This window comes from Vipera berus (genome assembly GCF_964194415.1).
Source record: "Vipera berus genome assembly, chromosome: 1".
In the NCBI taxonomy this organism is placed as follows: Eukaryota; Metazoa; Chordata; class Lepidosauria; order Squamata; family Viperidae; genus Vipera; species Vipera berus.
This window is the reverse complement of record NC_138202.1, coordinates 103,561,676-103,576,170: the sequence shown is the minus strand read 5'-3', so window position 1 is coordinate 103,576,170 and position 14,495 is coordinate 103,561,676. Positions and strand designations below refer to the sequence as shown.

General features: G+C 37.4%; 1 protein-coding gene across 2 annotated transcripts in view; it reads left to right on the top strand.

Annotated features, from left to right (window-relative positions):
• Window positions 1-14,495, top strand: part of SOX6 (SRY-box transcription factor 6) — a 326,300-nt gene that overhangs the window by 136,432 nt on the left and 175,373 nt on the right. For both annotated transcript variants that reach the window (XM_081345836.1, XM_081345835.1), the window contains exon 5: window positions 11,579-11,751. In XM_081345836.1, coding sequence (XP_081201962.1) covers window positions 11,579-11,751 — 173 coding nt within the window. The remainder of the gene's footprint in view (window positions 1-11,578; window positions 11,752-14,495) is intronic.

Sequence of the window (14,495 nt, the reverse complement as noted above, 5' to 3'; positions counted from 1 at the left end):
ATTTGACGTTCATCAAGAAGAGTTGGAAGGGATATTCTGTAGAGTGGAGGATATCCCAAGGATAGCAAGAGAACAAGTAGAGGACATGGGACATGACCCAGCTTCTTCAGCATCAGGCATACAGAACTTTGGGTTGGGGATATCTCAGTTACCAGAATCCTCATGTGAACTAGGGTGGTTATTAGCAGAAGAGGGGAGCGACACAGCTGCATTTCATTCTCACAGCCCACATTTCCCCCTGTAAACTTAGGAGGAAGAATGGATGGGTCTGAAGGAGAGGGTGATGTAATGGTATGTGAGGAAGGCTTTGGGAGACTGGGCAAAGAGATGCTATCAAGGGAACAGTTGCATAAGGGACACCATTGCCTGTTACTGGATAGTGGGTGGGGCAAGAGGTTTAGAAGAAACCCCTGCTAGTTTCTTGGGCTATAAAGGGAGAGGGGGAAAGATTGTGTTTTCATACTTACAAGATTTATAATAAAAGAATTTTTATTGACAATAAAACATTTTTGTAACAAAATAAAATAAGCTCGTCTGGTTATGATTTGTATCTGGTTTAAGCCAAGCAGGCAGTCAGAGAAATGGAACCATTTCAGCAGGTGTCTTAATAAGTTAGCAGATAAGAGAGCCACTTTGATCTAGTGGTTAAGGCTCTGAGCTAGAAAGCAGGGGACCATAAGTTCAAGTCCCACCTTAGTTATGAAATCCAGCTGGGTCATTTTGGGCCAGTCACTCTGTCTCAGCCCAACCCACCTCACAGGGTGGTTGTTGTGGGGAAAATAGGAGGAGGAAGTGTGTGTTGGATATGTTTGCTGCCTTGAGTTATTTGTAAAAATAATAATAAAGGGGGATACAAATAAATAGATAGTCAAAGAAGCCATAAATGTGATTGATATTAGGATTGCTGTAATCAGTAGGATAACTGCAGGTAGCTTATTTAACTAAGTTAAGGCCAGTGAGACTTTTGCCATAGTCATTGAAATACTGATTGCATTTTTTTTAGATTCTAGAACTAGCAAGTTTAAAATAGGTATAGTTCATTACAAGTAGCCTTTGACATATGTCCACAATTGGGACCAGGATTTTAGTCATTAAGTGATGTGTTGTTAAGTAAGTCATCATATCAGCAGTCTTGTCACACTGATGATGGGTTCTCTAGTTTCCATTTGTATAAAGGAGAATTATGTTGGCCAAAAGCAGGTTTGCTCAAATGGCAGTGAAGACATTTAAGAAACTTTTATGGATGTTTTAGATAGTCAAAGCCTTTGAAAAATAATATACCCAAAATTCTATGCATCAAATATTATGAAATATCGAATGGTCACCCTAAATATCACATAGATAGTCCATCTGGCAGATCCCAGGCTATGGACTGAACGATGTAAAGTGAAGATTGGAAAATATTCCTGTGGCACAAGAAAAAAAATCTAGACTGCGTATCCACCTTAGGTAATCCTTTTTGAATTGGTTTATGTTGCTGATGTTGAGTTGGTGTTGACTCCTGTCAATTGCCTGGAGAAGTCCCTGCAGTTTTCTTGGCAATTCAGCCATGGTCTACCATTGCTTCCTAGAACTAGAACTAGAATTCATGGTTTCCTAATTTCTAGCTTGTTCCCAATTTCTCATTCATTCTCTCTCTCTCTCTCTCTCTCTCTCTCTCTCTCTCTCTCTCTCTCTCTCTCTCTCTCTCTCTCTCTCTCTCTCTCTCTCTCTCTCTCTCTCTCTCTCTCTCAAATATTAGCAATGAATATTCTTCTATTTTATGTCTTTCAACGTATCTCTATCTTGCAAAGTGATTGCAGTTTTTTTTAGCTGCTCAATATCATACAGTTGCAGTAATGAAGGGCCAACAATTATTTGCATGTTTTTTTCTCTGAGGAAGCTTTAGAAGAATCCATAGTGCAGCCAGTTATCTTTTCATTACTTGATAAGGCTCCATTCCAGTATTTGCAGATCCAGCTCAGGCTTCAACTAATTGTTACCTAAAACATCAGCCTTCTGTCTCAGCCCTCCCAGAATTTTAACCATCTCCAGATGTGATGAGAGTAAAATTGCCTTAATCACAGCCAACATCTTCACAGAGCCTCTTGTGGGAGAATTTGTGGTGTGTGTACCTTCAAATCAGTTTTGATTTCTGACACCTTCATGGACAGGTCCATGAAGTTTTCTGGATGGCATTTTTTGGGAAGTGTTTTTCCATTGCCTTCTTTCTAAGGTTCAAAGCAGTGACAGGTTCAAAAGCAACCAGATGCCTAAAACAGGACTAGATCTCACTGTAAGGTTCTGTCCCAGCTACTCTCTCAGGAAAGCACAACTCTTGAAAGAGGCATCACTTCAAAATGATCTTTTACTGAGAGAAAGTGATTGCAGAGAAGTAAGGCAGAATCTGAAGATTCTGCACAAAAGCATTAAGCTAAAAGTCCCATCTCTCCAGCCTCACCCCAATGTCCCAGTCCATCAGGAGTCAATCTACTGGTGTGAAGATGTTGTGAGAACTTTGAGCTGAAAAGGTGATAACTAGCCATTCTCTGGTGCCTCGTCCTTGCTAGCTGGCAGGAGTTAAAACAGATGGCCTGGAAGGTTCCCCCCCCTCCCTAATTCCTATGAAGATACATTAAAGCAAAAGTAGAAACAATGTACGAACATCCTCAAGCCACAATAGTGCATGCTCCCTCTTCCTTTTGGAATGGCAACATTCAAATAGGGATCTGACACTCACAGTCTCCTGGTTTCTAGCCAAACGTCTTTAATTACTTGAGCAAATTGGTTCTAGAAGGTCCTCAAGGTTTTAGGAGAGAAAATTTGGTATCCTCTTTTTACACCATTACAACCAACTACCCAGCGGATAACAATTTTTTGCCCAATTGAAGGTTACAAACAGATACAAGATTTTTATATAGATAGATAGATAGATAGATATAGATAGATAGATAGATAGATAGATAGATAGATAGATAACCAACAACTTGAATCATACCTGGAAGCTGCTGGGAATTACTGAAGTTTATGGAACAGCAGCTTGCATGTATTGTATAGTGAAATGTCAAAACCCAACCCACTGCATTCTGGACCAGATGTAGCTCCCAAATGCTCTTCAAGAGGAGCCCCATTACAGTAATCCAAGCAAGAGGAAACTAAGATGTGGGTCTATTGCATATCCAGTTGTTTGCAATGAGTTATCAGGTATGATCAGGTTGCAAAATAAAAGCCTGTGGCTTGCCAGTTTTTTTTCTTTTCTTTTTTTTTAGTGTAGTCTCCTTTTGGTTCAGAAAAGAAAAGCCAACCTACAATTGAAAAGAGTCAAAAGACAATAGCGATTAGACACATGTAAATAATGATCATGAAATAATGAACAAAGCAAGCAATGATAATCATTTCTAATTCCCTCCTCCCAATTTTCTTTTCTAACTTGGAATCTGGAAATGGTTTAAATTAGCTTATTTCTTTGATTTCGGTGGAGTCTGTGCATTCAGTGAGTTAAGTCATCCTAGACCAGTGGTGGTGAACTTATGGCACACATGCCAGAGGTGGCACTCAGAGCCTCACTGTGGGCACACGTGCCATTGCCCCAGCCCCACCTCACCCCAGGGCCCCCTCCTCACCAGCAATCCCCAGAGGAGAGTCGCCCCCAGGTGTGGCCCATGCAAAGCCGCGCAGCCAAGGACATGGCAGCCAGGCAGCAGGGACAAGACCCCACCCTTACGCCTCATCATGAGCAGATGATGCGGAGTGCGGGCGAAGGGCGTGGCCGCCATGATGCTGCTGGGCTGCCTAGGCGATCTGCTGTGGCAGGCCATGGATGCAGTGGGTGGCCTGGCGGGCGGGGCTGGGGCAGTTTTTGGGCTTTCGGTCTCTAAAAGGTTCATCAGTTCTCTAAAGTATGTTTGCAAATTATGCTATGAACAACTGCAGTATTTAGATGATTGTTTTGACAAAGAACTACACTCGGTAGCATATGGAAGCATCCACAGTTGCTAACCAATCATGGAATAAAGGTACCCCAGTTGTCCGGCTGACAGGCTTTGCCCTTCTCTTTCATAACTGAAACACTGAAAAAGTCACTGCGAACTTAGTCATATTGGTTTAGCTGTTTTAACTGAAGACTGATAAGATAATAGAAGTCTTTTGTTGTTGAAGGCTGAAGTCTTTATCTTTATGATACATTTGGGGGTTCTTCAGAGTGGAAAGCTTTTAAAACTGCTGTTGAAGTTAAAACTTAAATTAGATCCCTGGGTATAGAAGAAGGAGGCTTTAAGGACAAGCAAACATCACAAAGTGACTTTTATCTCAGAAGTTCTTTTATTCAATTGTTACATTCTCTTTTCTAGACCCCTTTTAGTTTATTTTTGTTTTCTTTGTTGTCCTGTTTTCCTGGCATTTGAAAAGTGACCTAATAAAACAGGGTAAATGTTAAATGGCTGCCCATAGTCTGTGAAGTAGAAATATCACCATCTATCTGATGTTTGCTGCATTCTCTTGTACAAGGGTTTAATGAAGTTGTTTCTTGGGGCATTTAAAATAAAATACTCTTTCTTTTATATTGAGCATTCTAATTCAGTTTTTGGATACAAATACACACACACACATCAGCTGTAAGGACAATTAATTTTATTTTAATATTGATAACACAAATATGTTATTTCATTAAAAAATAATTTGCAAATGTAGCGATCTACCTTTGATTATTTTTAATGTGCCAATAATGACATGCACTTATCTAACATTATCCTAATCTTTTTTCCAATTCAAATAAGAGATTTTTAATTTTTGATATTGAAAAAAAGGTGCGCGTGCACCTCCGCCCATTTGGAGAGGTGCACGCTATATAGATTTTAAGTTTCATTTGAAAATAACAAATGTCCTATTTAAAACAGCATTGAATTGGTTCAACTTTGTCATCTAAGGAAAATATGAAAGGCTATTTGTAATAATAGTTGTACAATACAATACACAATAGCTTTTTGATTCTCTAAACGTGTATCAGTGAAATAACTACACTAATTTTACATAAATTGTTGGAAGAAAAGTCTTCATCATGGTTGCATCCAAGCCGGGGATAAACAACATGGCAACTCCTTTAGGAAGAAGGTTACAGTTTATTGCAGAGGAAAGCCAGACAGAAAGATGGATCCAGCAGAAAAAGACTGAGCACATGTGGGGAGTGGGTTTTTATATCCCCTGGACTCTATTGTTTGGTTATTTCCTGTTTCAGGCTTTGTATTTCCTGTGTCACGTATTCTGACCTGAGTCTAGGTGTGCCTTTCTGGTATTCTTGATGGTTGTGGGTCAATCCTATTATGTCCAAAGGTCATATCCTGCTTTCCTGGGGCTGGGGTATGTAGATTTTAGGTCTTTGTCTTCCTAAGCTTCTAGCTCCAACCTTCTTGATGGCTTACATTTCCATGTCTATAGAACTCGGGGAAGGGAGAGCTAGGGCTATTAAGCAAACTGGGCATGCTTTCCTGGTTCTTCAGTGTGTTTTTTTAGGAAATATATTTTTCTGCCCTTTTAATATTTCCTTTTCTGGGGAGCTGACTTCCCTCAATCTCATGCTTCCACCTACCCCTTTATTCTTTATTATTTTTAGTGAATTATGGGTGTCAACTCTTTTTCAGTATGACTTGCTTTGTAATACAGAAAATCCTAGGGTAAGAACTCCCCAGTTTAAGAATAATCCCTAGTTAAAACTGGAGCTTATTTTAGCAAACTTCAAATTAAATACACAATAATTCAAGTTAAATACACAATAGTTCATTATGCAACCCTACAATATTTACAATATTATACAGTAATACTGTTCTAGCTTATATAGAAATTTGACTTAAAGAGGGACACTAGGAACAGAATTTTAAATTGAGGATTATTGCACCTGTATAGTATAATATGCAACGTTATTGAAATCAGCTTTTATTTATCTTTATCTTTTAATTTTATGCTAATCTTTCAAATATCTGTTTAACAAAACGTTTTAGATTCAGATATCTGTACCTGAGTTTGAGTCTGAATGATTCTTTGGTTTTGCATTCTATTGTGATGGAAGCATATCTCTTTTTAAACAAATTTATAACACACTTCTGAATCTACCTGTACTTCCTTCTGCATAACCCTTGTCTACTCACAATTGGTCTGTAGGAAGAGCTTTGGGCAGGTAGAAGGTTAATGTGAAGAAAGAGGAAGTTCCATTAAGCATACAGATTTATTCCTGTGGCTTGATTCTGCTTCTTGTAATGGATCTGCTAGCTAAAGTGCTAAAATGCTCTTTATTCAGTTTTTAAAAAGAACTTGTGTCATTAGTGGTGGAAACTGTAGGGACAAAGAGGCAAATGTTCTGCTTATATACCTTTTTGCTTAAATAAATATTTTACTTTCAGTTTGTTGATTTATATACAGTTTCCAAAGCAATGGAAATATACAGCAATAATAAACCAAAGAGCTAGTGTAAGGATCTTATTTTTTTTAAAAGAATCATTATATGATGACAGCAGTTAATGTACTACTGTTGGTTTGTTAGAGGGAAGTGTCATCTTTAGAATGAAATAAAAGGTTTCTGCACATGATATTGATTTTCCCAGTGAGACATAAAAGTTTCAAATATACTGGTAAAGGAGTCAATGGATCAAATTCAGTAAAATTTGAAGTTGCTAGAATAAAAGGTCTCTTGGAAAAAAAATATGTCAGATTTAAAGGTCCTTCTTAACTGAAGACCATTTTGCAATAGAGCCAAAGGTTAATAAAATCAGTAGTGAATGTGGCAATTTTACAGATAAGCTATTCACAACAAATGTAGTTACTTGAATAAAAAGCTAATTCAGTCCTAAAATGCCACATGCAGGAGCTGTGAATAGCTGCTTTTAGGTGCTTTCTGGAGGAGAATAAAATACAGAATTACAGCACTCTTCTTTCACAGCGTCCCTGGCTGCCTGTAAATTGCTCTGAATGGGATTGTGGGCTGACAGTCTCTATTAAGACAAACGGTCTTTCTCATCGGAGAGATAAAATAAATCAGGTGTTTAGTCAAATTAAAATACTTCAGCTGGAGCAGGCCCTGGGGAGCACTGATCCACCTGACAAATCTGAGAGAAACTCAAGGCAGATGTGATCTGGGGATAAGGAACAGCCCATTGGAAACCTGGAGATGGGGGCAGAGTGGCATGGTTCCCCCCCCCCATATCTTCAGAGTCAGCAGACAGATCCAGTTTAAAGTCAGAAAAAGGTGCATGTGTCATGGGTAATATATTATGGAAGGCGGTATCTTTATTTGATGAGAGCTATGGTAAGGATCTTTTTCACTTCATAGCACGTTTGGCCTGCAGATTCTTCATTATTTAAAAATAGATAAACAGAGATGTTCCTTTCAACTTAGCATAAAGGGGTGGGAAATGACTTTAATTTTAAATTTGTATTAATTTATGGGCATTGTTTAATCATGTTTTAATAATTTTAATTTTTGTATCTAGTTTTTATGTATTGCCCTGTTCACCGCCCTGAGTCCCTAGGGAGAAGGGCGGTATACAAATTAAATTAATAAATAAATAATAAATAAATAAATAAAAGCTTATTTATTGATAATTTATTTAGAGTAATTTTTCTAATTTTAATTTAATAATATTTATATACCGCCCTTCTCCCTGAGGACTCAGGGCGGTTCACAGGGCAGAATAAAATACTAAATACAAACGTTAAAACAAGATTAAATAATTGCCCATATTAAAACAGTTGGAATCAAGTTCTAAAACACCAAGTTAAAATTAAAACACAAGACTAAAAACCCCACCAATCCCCATCAGGCTAGGCCGGCTTGAACAAACAGAAACGAGTATCATAGTAGGTGAGTAGCAAAGAGATGATGATGTGTATGGTTAAACAATAAAAAAACCAATCATAGCAGTTTTTTATTTGCATATTGTACCACTGCATATAGATTAGTGGGAATGGTGACTAGGGAGTTAATTAATTATTGCCATCCCTCTTCCTTTCCCTGTTTTCTCACTTCAATAGGAAAATATATGGAAGCCTGAGAAACCTGTATCAGTTTTCCTAAAGCCTCTTGGCTTCATATATGAAAAAGGAAAAGAGGGTTAGATTACAGCTGGCTTTGCAGTAGCAACTCTGTACAAGTGCCCTTGATGAATACAGTACAAGTACAATTGTGCAGCAGACAAAGTCAACATTAATCCATGAATGTTATAAATTGTTTTCTAATATTTCATATTCCTCCTGGGATACCTATGGCATTTCTGAGTTGACCACAGTAACCCTTGAGGTTGAGGCTTTTAAGACAAAGCAAGAAAGGATACTCTTAAGATTACTTTCAAACATAAATGGAAACCTTATTTGTAGCTTTGGTGTCTGATGTTCAACTATCCTGCTATAGATGGAAGTACAATTTGTCCCAATGGCGCAAAGTTTACATTGTGCTGCAGCTAAAATTGACTATTTCTAATCAACATTATGTCAATGCACAGACTAAAATGTTGGTCAGGTGGGCTGTACAATATCCTGGCCTTATAAGGTGCTGCATTAACTAGTACAAATTGAAATTATATTTAAATTATTTCTTTGTGTGTGCATGTGAGTTTAAATATACCTCTCCCCATCCCTTAATTCAGGGGTAGGCAACCTTGGCTCTTTTATGACTCGTGGACTTCAACATCCAGAATTCCTGAGCCAGCTGGGAGTTGAAGTCCACGAGTCATAAAAGAGCCAAGGTTGCCTACCCCTGCCTTAATCCATAGTGCTGCCACCAATTTGCATTCCATGAAAATCTTAATGGCTTCATCTAGGATGGTATTAAATCAATTAATATTAAACCTATTATAAAATGATTAGGAATGCAAAAGACTTAACCTGGGATTTGGAGATGCAAAGCCTAACTTCTACTTGAGGCATGGTGTATTTTTAGCTAGTATAAATGTGATTTGAAGATCTGGGTGCCTTCTGCTTGTTTATGGTGTTTCTGTTTTTCACTATTTAATGGGATGCAAGGATAAAAACCATCCTATATGCTTAATACTTTTATAAAGTAAGTTGAACAGCTCTAACCATTTAATGAGCTCACTGGCTGAGCTATGTTAATACCTTGCATCCATATTAAAGACCATAATAAGCTACAATACATTGCATCCTTGGAATGAATTGAATTCTACTAATTCAGACATTTAGTAGCCACTCAGGAGGCATTCAAATAGTGAGTGACTCAGTTTTAGTATCCTATTAATAGAACAAACCCATTTATTGGAGAATGAAAGATAATAAAATACTGGAGCAGACTAAAATGTTAGCTGTTAACATTATCCTGTTAGTTACTATTCAATCTTTACACATTCTTTTTGGGGAAATTTTGTGGATTGGATATTTTATTCCTGATGTCTAAAACTAGATTTGAAATTGATCATGAATATTCTTTTTTTCTTAAGGGTTGATCCAAATGCATTTCTTTAAATGCATATAGCATATTTTCTAACTATACAATGTGGAAAGGTGAAATATGTGTGAAAGTAAAATTCTGCTTCTCTGGTTCAAAGGATGAGACTTTCTCCAGGAGATATATTAGCTGGCTTTGATTTTTTCCAGTTGCAATTGCTAATCCTTTCCTTTCCATGCACTTATTTTGTTCTATATTACAGAAGATAAAAAGTTTATGAAACCAAGTTGTTCAGCTGCTGATGTTGTAGAAATATTTTAATTGGTATAAACATAACTTTAAAAAAATCCTGACTTCAAGGTTAAATTTGACAGTATGAGAATATAGCTCAGAACCCAATACAAAAATCACAACGGCCTTAACCTAAACTTCACTCCTTATTGGTACCATAGTGGGCACTGTTGTCCTCCTCAAGGGTTGTTTTATTTATTTATTTATTGTATCTCGGTCTACCCAAAAGTTCTGAAATGATTATCCCCTTTCCAACTACTAACTAGGATTGACTCTACTTAGTTTTTGCTGCTTCTCGTTGGGGCCAAAACCTGCTAACTAAATGAAAAGCTGACAGATGCTGGGCTATCATAACAACATACCAATGTAAACTAAACTACCAGAATCATTGGAAAATTACTACTTTACAGATTTCTTTGTATGTTTTGCCAGCATAATTAGCTTCAGATATATCTTCTTGCATGCTTAGTGCTTCACATATTCTTGTAGGGTATTTTCAATATATCCATGGAAATTTATATCAAAATTCTTTTCTGAAAGCTACAACAAAAGAGTAAATAATCTCATAATTCTGGTATTAAATCACAGTTTAACAAATAAACTATTGATAATCCTAGACATTAACAGTGATTAATGCAAATAATTTCCAGCTGATATACTGGTGTAAGTTTTCATCATTATAGCTCAGGGGTCTTCAAACTTGGCCCTTTTATGACTTGTGGACTTCAACGCCCAGAATTCCTCAGGCAGTGTGTCTGGCTGAAGAATTCTGGGGGCTAAAGTCCACAAGTCAAAGAAGGGCCATGTTTGAAGACCCCTGTTATAGCTGAATGGCCTAAATGGCCTGGGCTGAATGGCCACGGCCTAATTTTCTTTTCTGCTGACATCAAATTAAATCTAGACCATGGCCATTCAGGCTGAAAGCTTATCAGTGTTTCAGTTGCCTGCTAATTTTAATTATTCTTGTTATAATTGTGTTATATGTAGTTCTCTTTGAAGAGGTATATGTTTAAGGAATGTACAGGTAGTCCTCAGGTGATGTCCACAAGTGGGACCAGAATTTCGATTGCTAAGCAAGGCAGTTATTAATTGAGTCAATCCCTGATATTACAACCTTTATTTGCCACAGTTGTTAAGTGAATCAGCACAGTTAATTAAATCACATCATTAAGCACATTGGGCGACTTTCATTGACTTTGCTTGCCAGAAATCATCTGGGAAGGTGGCAGATGGCAATCACATGACCTGGCATCCTCTTCTAAGTACATGCCAGTTGCCAAGTGCCCCAGAATCAGTCACTTAACCAGGGTTATGCTATGAGGCTTGTAAGTGTGAGGACCAGTTGCAAGTTGCTTTTTTTCAGTGTAGTTGTAACTTTCAATGATTTTTTTAAAAAATGGTTGTAAGTTGATGACTATGTTCAGTTTAGCTCATTGGCTTCAATCAACACATTTATGTTAGGGTATCTTAGTAGTAAAAATGGAATGCCATGACCTATCAATATATTCATTTCTTGTGAATGCTGGAAATCTTTAAGAAAGTAGCCCAGATTTTTTTTTAGTGAACAGGATTTAGGGTTGTTTTACAATTTGTTTATTTAAAAGAATTTAATGGTGGGGGGGAGAATGACATTGTATTAATGTTTTTTGTGAACACAGTAAAGAGCCATTATACTTGAATGGAAGGGAGAAAGGAACGTGCTACTGCAAATTACCTAATTAATGTTACCTCTTGTCAGAAGGGAGAAATTATCTGTTTTCTCTTACCAGATGATAGTGAAAGATCCCTACCTCTGAAAAATGCAGTAGCAGAATATATGTTCTAATAAAATATTTATGTTGCCTTCTGTAGGATAGAAATAGTTTTACCCTCTGCTTGTTTATTTGTCTGTTGTTTATGCCCCATCTTTTGTTTCTCCTTTAGGTACACCTGAAAGCTTAGCAGAAAAAGAACGACAGCTCTCGGCCATGATTACCCAGCTCATCAGTTTACGGGAGCAGCTTCTGGCGGCCCACGATGAGCAGAAAAAGCTGGCAGCATCACAAATTGAAAAACAGCGGCAGCAAATGGATCTCGCTCGCCAACAGCAAGAACAGGTAAGTGACAAAATGGCAACATCTAAAAACATCAGGAAATGTTTTTTACTAGAACTTATCTTGCACTCAGTCCTGATTTGAGAGGGAGGGAGGGAGGGAGGGAGAGAGAGAGAGAGAGAGAGAGAGAGAGAGAGAGAGAGAGAGAGAGAGAGAGAGAGAGAGAGAGGGAGAGAGAGAGAGGGAGAGAGAGAGAGAGATGGGCCTTGGGTATACCTTAGTGCCTGGGTGTCAAACTCGCCGTGTCATCATCATCATCATCATCATCATCATCATCATCATCATCATCATCATCATCATATGTATCGCGACTTGATTCGCATTGACGGAGCTGGGGTGGGCGCAGCCTCCACGTGATGCAACCAGCCCACGGGCCGGCAGTTTGACACCCCTGTGTTAGTGTATTAAATGTTTTGGCAATCTATAATTAGATTCACATTCTAATAAACCTAATAATTCAAGTCCTATTCAAGAACCTAAGAATTAGTAAAGTAGCATCTAAGAATATAGAAATGTTCCAAGCAGAGTGTTTTTTGTGTGAAATTAAAGTGTTCAGGTCCAATAAATTCAATATTCATTTTGTAAAATAAATTAGGGTATTCAAGTTCAATAAATTCAATATTACCAGATATCAAGGAAGTTCTTTACATACTGCTCCAAAGGTTCAAATCATGATTGTTATAATAATGGATTTCATTTCCCATAAATGTTCAACTTTGATCTGCAAATCCCAATACTTTGTAATTGTTCCAATGGTTTTTCTCAGCCCTGGGATCATTTGGAATAGCAAAATCACAAATGAAGTCAAATATACATGTCCCAGAATAATGTTACAGATTCCAATCTGGGTCAGTCTCTTGGGACTAGAGATTTAGTTTTCTGAGCTTTCGGACTTGTGCTGGAGCCCATTCTCAAGGAACCTCTCTCTACCAGAATGTGTTGGTAGAGAGAAGTTCTCTGAGGATGGGCCTCTGCTTGAGTCCAAAAACTCGGAAGACTAAACCCCTGGTCCTGGTGACCAGCCCAGATTGGATCCAGAAGACTTCCTTCTTTTCAATAACTGTAATATCAGGCATGTTATTAACAAGGTGCTTCTTTGTTTGGATCTTAATGTCCTATAAGATCTTAAGCCCTCATTTTCCAAACTTTCTCAACTTGATGGTTCCAGTGGTTTTTACTACATTCAGATCCAAACCTCCGGCAGTTTCCAAAGAATAATTCTGGCAGATCAATTGTGAAATTTTGCTATAGCCACTGATCAAATGATCAATTGTTTGATCCTTTTCACTACAAAGGCAACATTTGCTGTTGCTTGTTACATGTTGGATTTTCACCTTCGTGCAATTAATTGGCAAAGTGTGTTCTTGAGCTGCTAAAATAGAGCCTTCAGGGGTTTTTTTTCCCTTAACACTCCTGATGTTGACCAACTCCATATAGGTTTTGTATTGTCATTATTTAAATTCTTATTAGCCACCCCATTGCAAATCATGGAAATTACCAGACTCTCCCACAGATGTGAATGACATGTTATTAATATGGATTATGCTGCTTTAACACACACACACACACACACACACGTTTTAAAATACAAATTATAATCACCCATGAAAGAATGTCTTGTTGAACCTAATAGGAGTGATGGTTAATAGTTTATTTAGAATTACATTTTTCCCTTTTCTAAGAGTTGAGTAAATGGTCCCACAGACTTTCATTAATTTGTGTCTGGTAGAAGTAGATTACTCCTCTAGATTCCAATATTTCTAAAAAAAATATTACCATGCTATAAACTGTGTTTCCTACTAGTTCATAAGATAATTATTAAATGCATATTGTTAAAATAAATTGGCAAATTATTTGATCATTTGAAGTTCAAAGAAAACTGCAATGTACAAGAGGCACCTACATAACTATTAGAAACCTTGTGTAAAAAAAATTAAAACGAGAGACCATAAGTTCCTTGGGCATTCATTTTAAATTAATGGCCTTTTTTTAGGAATCTGACTTTAAACCAGAATTATCATTTCAGTTAAACATGTTTTATAGAGTATATACTGCGAAGTATGCTCCGTTGATTTTAATGAGTTGTGACGTCTGGTATTTTATGTGCTTGAATATTTGCCCACATGTGAGGAATATGGACTCGTCCCTAATGGAAAATAACATAAAGGAATACTGTAAAAAATCAGAAGTTAGAATGTCATTTAGCCATCCAGAGATGACACAGTAATTAACTATTGACACTTGTGAATAAGCTAGCACAAATTAATCTTGACACATTTGCAGACGAGTGATATCTTACAGTGAACACTTTGTAATTATATTTCAAAATGAAAATTAAATGACACTTAAAACTAGGTTGTCATGCTCAATGGAGCGAGCATGTAGCTCAACCAATTCGCAAATAAAATTCAGGAGTTGAGCCACATGGTGCTCCTCTGCCATCTTTGGTGGTGTCAAGCCCTATACATTGAGATTGCACTGTGGTAATTGCTGTGTAGCAGGGTGGATTTCTTCATTTCTCTCTTTCTGCTTAATCACAAATGCCATCAATATTAGATGCTGTGTGAGTACTTCACTGGCTTCTGTAAGGATATGAATATTCATTTGCTCATATATTGTACTGATAACTGCTGTGAACGGTGTATGAACACTTAAACTCTAACAAAATCAGTTCCCAAGATTTACAAAGCTTTGGCCATAGCCTGAGTACAAACTTTTAATATGATGCCTATCTCTGCATAATCATT